We start from the raw sequence: 5,541 nt of genomic DNA on the forward strand, positions 1-5,541 counted from the left end.
AGACTTTCTAATCTTCTTGTCTATAGCAATAGCTATTCTAGTTTAATACTATAGTATCATCTTTGAGAGATTTTTTAGTCTTTTTGAGTAACATAACAATATATTGACCTTTTAATTCTTTGAAGTTCATGTTCTTAATACATAGTGATATTATTAGTGCAGAAAAGAATTATAATTGTTTTATCATTCTCAATGTAGTTCCGCTTACACCTTGTATGATTGACTTTTTCATAGCCAAACTTCTCATAAAACAAGCATTACATAGAAACCACTTGATCTTTATTCTCATCTTGTGGATTTGGCATGAGGCCAAACTTTGTCTCTACAGAGGATTTTGAAAGGGTCTGTAACTCCTTCACCATTATGAATTTGACATGCATGTGTCAATGTGACTATTTTAAATATAGATTGTGTTACAAGGTGTCTCTCCCATTGTGTAAAGAAATACTATTGAGCCTTTATTTTAGGACATTTTTTAAATCTTATTCTAAGAAAATTAAGATTTTTTTGTAAAAAGTCTTAATTTAAAGTAGAATATAGATCCTTAAAAAAATCATTAAGGAATGTAGATCTTATTTTTAATTTTATTATCAAAAGTGCCATCATCTATGAATTATATTTTGTTTTAATAACTTTCAAAGTATAATAACTTTCAACTTTCAAACATTGAAATTACATCTAATTACAGAATCTTTATAAAATAATAAAGATGTAAAAAATCATAATTTATTATGATTTATCATACTTATTTATTTTTACATCAAAGTTTTTGATACCAAAACTTCAATTAAAAATTATAAGATTTAAAAATTACCATGATTTAAGAGAGTTGTTGCAACAAATATAATTTTTTATAGTTTTTTTTTATGTGCATTACATTTTTATATAAGGTTCTTGCCAACACATGCTTTACAACAATTTTTGAAATGAATCCAAATTGTTAAAATTGTATATCTCTCCTCCTCTCAAAAGCATTAGATGTACTTATAAAGAGTAAGAAGAAGAAAAGAATAGAAACTCAATAGAATTCAAAACAAAACCATGAGATATACTTATAAAGAATAAGAAAGAAGAAAAGAATAGAAACTCAATAGAATTCAAAACAAAACCATGAGATATACTTATAAAGAATAAGAAAGAAGAAAAGAATAGAAACTCAATAGAATTCAAAACAAAACCATGAGATATACTTATAAAGAATAAAAAGAAGAAAAAAATAGAAAATAGAATTCAAAACAAAGAAATGAAAGCAATAGACGTAGTTTATAATAAAATGGCGCCAACGTGGACCTCAAAACGGTTATGGGGACCAAGGCCTGCCATGCATCACCGACATAACCCCAATGGGACGGTCTTAGGGCCAGGCGGAGATGGAGCCCGCGGGGATCGACACCTAGCCGCCAGATGCCCCTGCATGAAACCTGGACGCTGCACGGTCGTAGGGCAGAATGGGTTCACATACGCTCATGCCCATGCTTCATCGCGTGACATATCTTACTGCGCTGTCACTCGACCCTGTCTCTCTCGCTCTCTCGCATTCTCGCCATTCGGCACTTGCTCAAGGCCTGTTTCGCCATCGTCTCTAGCAACAACACGCACTCACCCTGCTCCTCCTGCGACCAAACAGTTAATAGCCACGACGCCCTTACAACTGACACTGACACTGAACTGGATTGCGTTGTGACGACGATTCGCTCGTTCCCTGGAACCGAATCAAGAACAATGTAAGTTAGGAAGAAATTGGAGAGGTTGTGGTCGTGGTGTTACGAGGAGAAGATATTTGTGAGCGGTAACAGTGATGTTGATGGCTGTGATCTGAGGACTTTCGGTGAGTCTGAGTTCATGTGAGGGAGGCTATACGAAAGCATGTCGCCAGTTGAGGATTCCATGTCGATGTTTGCATCGGCATGGAAGTTTCTTAACCGCTTTTGATCGGTTTGTTCGTGGTGAGGGAGTGGCGTTGGAGCTGTGGCACCTCAAATAGAAGGACTGGGGCCGCATGTTGACGTGGTTTAGGGTGTTTTTGGCTCCCCTAACTGTCATGTTGAGCTTTTCTTGATGTTTTGATGCTTATCGTCTCAGATATTTGGCTCTGCGGTGTGCGTTGATGTCATAGTAAGTTCTGCAACATGGATTGTGAGTTTTACGTTTCGACGCGAATGAAATGAGTGGCAAGCGTTTGGACTGAGTATGAGTCTAGCAGAGTGTCAGAGGTGAGTGGCGCATTATGGGGCCATGAGAATCTTTTTATAGATGATCCCGGACGTTAAACGAATCCCAAGGGTTCGTATCAACTTGATTCCTGCCCAGTAAGTCGTGTGGTTGGAGGTCTTTAAACGTTAGTTTTTTTTTGTACGGATTCTGTGTGCTTGAGTTAATTTGCGTGGGGCTTGCCCAATTGAAGAGACTTGGTGTGCTGTAGGTTTTGAGGTATCAAGAGATGTCTGGCTAATAGTGTTACTCGCTGGACCGTATGAAAACTGCCAGCGACACTGGTGAATTAGGCATTGGTTTTTGTTGTGTTTCGAGTTTTGGGATTCATCAACTCTTCTTTTTCAGTTGCTCCTCTTTTCATCAAGCAACTATTGCCCGTTCGATGACAATTTTTTGATGTTTTGGTAAAGTCACGAACAAGTGCTCAGGAAACACAATCTACTCAGTGCTCAATCGAATATTGTATATGTCATGTCCATTTCGAGATTTCCAGTTCTCACGTGGTTATTTTGGCTATTTTTCATTATGAGCAGCTGGTACTTCGGGCCGAAGTCGTGCTAAACAAGCATGGCACGATCAATAGATCCGCTTGTGGTAGGGAAGGTGATAGGAGACGTTATTGATACGTTCGTACCAAGTGTGGATATGGCCATTCACTATTCGACCAGACAGGTATGACATGATGTTTTAGCTCAGTTCTATGCTGTATCAATGTAAATCTGATAGGCATTTTGTACTCCCAACACTTTGTGTGTCTGCATTCTCGGAAATTGGTAGCGAAAGAGTTGTGGCAATGAATGGGAAAATATCAGTTGTTTGGTTTCTGGTGTATCCTCACGCCTTTGTACTCGAAATTAGGATGCGGTGGCTAAGGTATTCACTCACAGGATTGAAATAAGTTCACGTACGGTAAATTCAGTATTTATGTCATGCTTACATGTTCTCTTCTGAATGGACTGTTTAGTGATATCTTTCTGTTCTCTGAGAGCAGCATGTGTAGAGGCTAGGTTTTTGAGATTCATTACATACAACTTGCAAAGCATGCAACTCATTGACCCTTTTATTCGGTTGGTGCAGGTGACTAATGGATGCCAGATGATGCCCTCCGCTACAGCTCAGGCGCCAGAAATTCATTTATCTGATAAGAGTGGAGGGAACAATCTTTACACACTGGTATGATATTTCTCCTGCTTCCTTGATCTTAACTGCAGAACTGATATTTCTTTCAACTAATAGTTATTTTTGAGAAAGGTCTGTGCCTATGCAGTCGTAACTTTTCTGGAATCGGCACCTTATGACGTCATGAATATATATATATATATATATATATATATGCTCCTCATCTAGTTTTACGCATGACTAAATATCAAGGGCACAGTTGGTAATGACGTGGCGATTTTCTTGAATTACTGATGGGGCGGATGATGGATCTGTGAGCGTTGCAACATAGAAGCATGAATTGTGTTCGTTTTATACTATAGTGTGTGAATTGGGATTTGCCAACAAGGGTTCTTTATATTTGGGATTGAGCAAAAAGTAAAGGTTACCTCAGAGTTTTCTACAGTTTTGTATGATTGATGGTCTGATCAATTGGGGTCAAGAATTGATTTGGAGGCTTTCACATTTCTGCTGTTTTGAACAGATTATGATCGATCCAGATGCACCGAGTCCCAGTGAACCAACTTTGCGAGAATGGCTGCACTGGTAATACTCCTGATGGTTTTATTCTGAGGAATTTTCTGTAAAGATATTCAGGACTTTGACTAATGGGTCATAGACTTCCAACGAACTGATAGTAAAGTGCTAGGTTAAATGATGATATGGTTTTCCGTAGGTGTCACTTTCGTGGTAAGCTGCTATAGAGAAATTAGGACATAGGTTCCTAAATGTGAACCAAGTAAAAATATTAAATTTTTGTGGTGCAGATTGTTCATAACCAGTATTGTATCAGCAGTACTATCAGTGCAAAGAGATATGGATGTGATATTATGATGCTACGTAAAAGAAAAAACCCTCACAAATCCTTTAATAAGGGGCGGTTTCAGTTTGAATTCTCAATTAGTTACATAATATGAAAGAGCAAAGCTAATGGGTGGCTTGTTTCTGTACAGGATTGTGACTGATATACCTGGAAATAGTGGTGGCTCTGAGATGACAAGTGGTTAGTACAAATTCGAAATTCTAAGTTTGAGTATGCTTAATACCTGATAAACAAACTTGATGTCTTTACAAGCTGAATACCGTTTAGAAAGTTAACCAAGAGTGCATGACCTAGCTATAGCCACATAAATATAAAATTAAGCTCTTTCAAATTGTATTACCAGCTGGTTACTTCTATATTACTTCTTGATTCATCACATGTTCTATTCCTGACTTTTCCTTTTGGGGTCATGTAGGATTTCCACGGCTGAACGAACTAATAGCCCCTTCAAAGAGTTGTGGTAGAGAATTGGTGCCATATATGGGTCCACGCCCCCCTGTAGGTATACATAGATACATTTTTGTATTATTCAAGCAACCCTTAACACCTTTTCACATCACTCCACCCACAGTGCGCAGCAACTTCAACACACGTTACTTTGCTGCACAGTGTGGATTAGGTCTACCAGTGGCAGCCACGTACTTAAATGCCCAGAAAGAACCTGGTAGTCGTCGTCGCTAAATAGTGAAGTTTGTCAGCTCCGGTTTACACGAAACATATGAAACTCTAAGTAAGGTGGCCGCACCTATTAATGGTGGAATTCATTCCCCGAACACTTCGTAGTAATTAGAGTTTTAGTCTAGAGTAGATGCTGGGTTCCACATCCGAAGGCTACAACAGTTGCGCCTACCTTATTTCCAGGTAATTAATTTTGTACAATATGTGCAGCATTGTTCATATCATTGTATGTTCCTGCCCTCAAAATATTTTCAAAGCAAGAACTTTTACAGTCCGTCTTGTTTGCCATCTCACTTTCTTGTTTTTGTTGTTTTGTTTTTTACACATGTACTTCAAAGATGGTTACATACAATTGGTCAAATATTTGCCCAATTCTGAAGATGAATTTTTATTGTAATTCTCTCTTGGTGTTTTCGGTATTATGTCTTATAGTAGAGGCTTCACTAATGGTTCTGGATGCTAGAAATTAATCGTGAGCTTTCTCAAATTGGGATCAATATGAATGTGGAATTGCTGGTATTTCTTCATCGAGAACCACACAATAGTATGAGCCCTGAGTAGAGCCATCATCACAGTGGATATGTTCAGTTGCAACATCAGACAAGTTGTGCCTGAATTATAGACTTCTGCCTTGCACAACTTAATAGCAGTGGCAAACGATTCCCGAG

At 38.1% G+C, this 5,541-nt stretch overlaps 1 protein-coding gene across 5 annotated transcripts; it reads left to right on the plus strand.

Moving 5' to 3' along the window:
• The first annotated feature begins 1,491 nt into the window (after positions 1-1,491).
• LOC112272787 (protein MOTHER of FT and TFL1) lies at positions 1,492-5,147 on the plus strand. 5 transcript variants are annotated; one of them, XM_024500900.2, is made up of 6 exons: positions 1,492-1,724; positions 2,748-2,886; positions 3,292-3,387; positions 3,857-3,918; positions 4,326-4,375; positions 4,611-5,147. In XM_024500900.2, exons 2-6 carry the CDS (start codon positions 2,782-2,784, stop codon positions 4,874-4,876), a joined length of 579 nt encoding a protein of 192 aa, XP_024356668.1. In that variant the 5' UTR covers positions 1,492-1,724; positions 2,748-2,781; the 3' UTR covers positions 4,877-5,147. The 5 variants fall into 5 exon arrangements, with proteins under 5 accessions (XP_024356668.1, XP_024356701.1, XP_024356680.1 ...); XM_024500933.2 differs by having other exon boundaries at positions 1,492-1,626; XM_024500912.3 differs by having other exon boundaries at positions 1,716-1,828.
• Positions 5,148-5,541: the final 394 nt, after the last annotated feature.

This window comes from Physcomitrium patens, chromosome 2 (assembly GCF_059467195.1).
Source record: "Physcomitrium patens ecotype Gransden chromosome 2, ASM5946719v1, whole genome shotgun sequence".
In the NCBI taxonomy this organism is placed as follows: Eukaryota; Viridiplantae; Streptophyta; class Bryopsida; order Funariales; family Funariaceae; genus Physcomitrium; species Physcomitrium patens.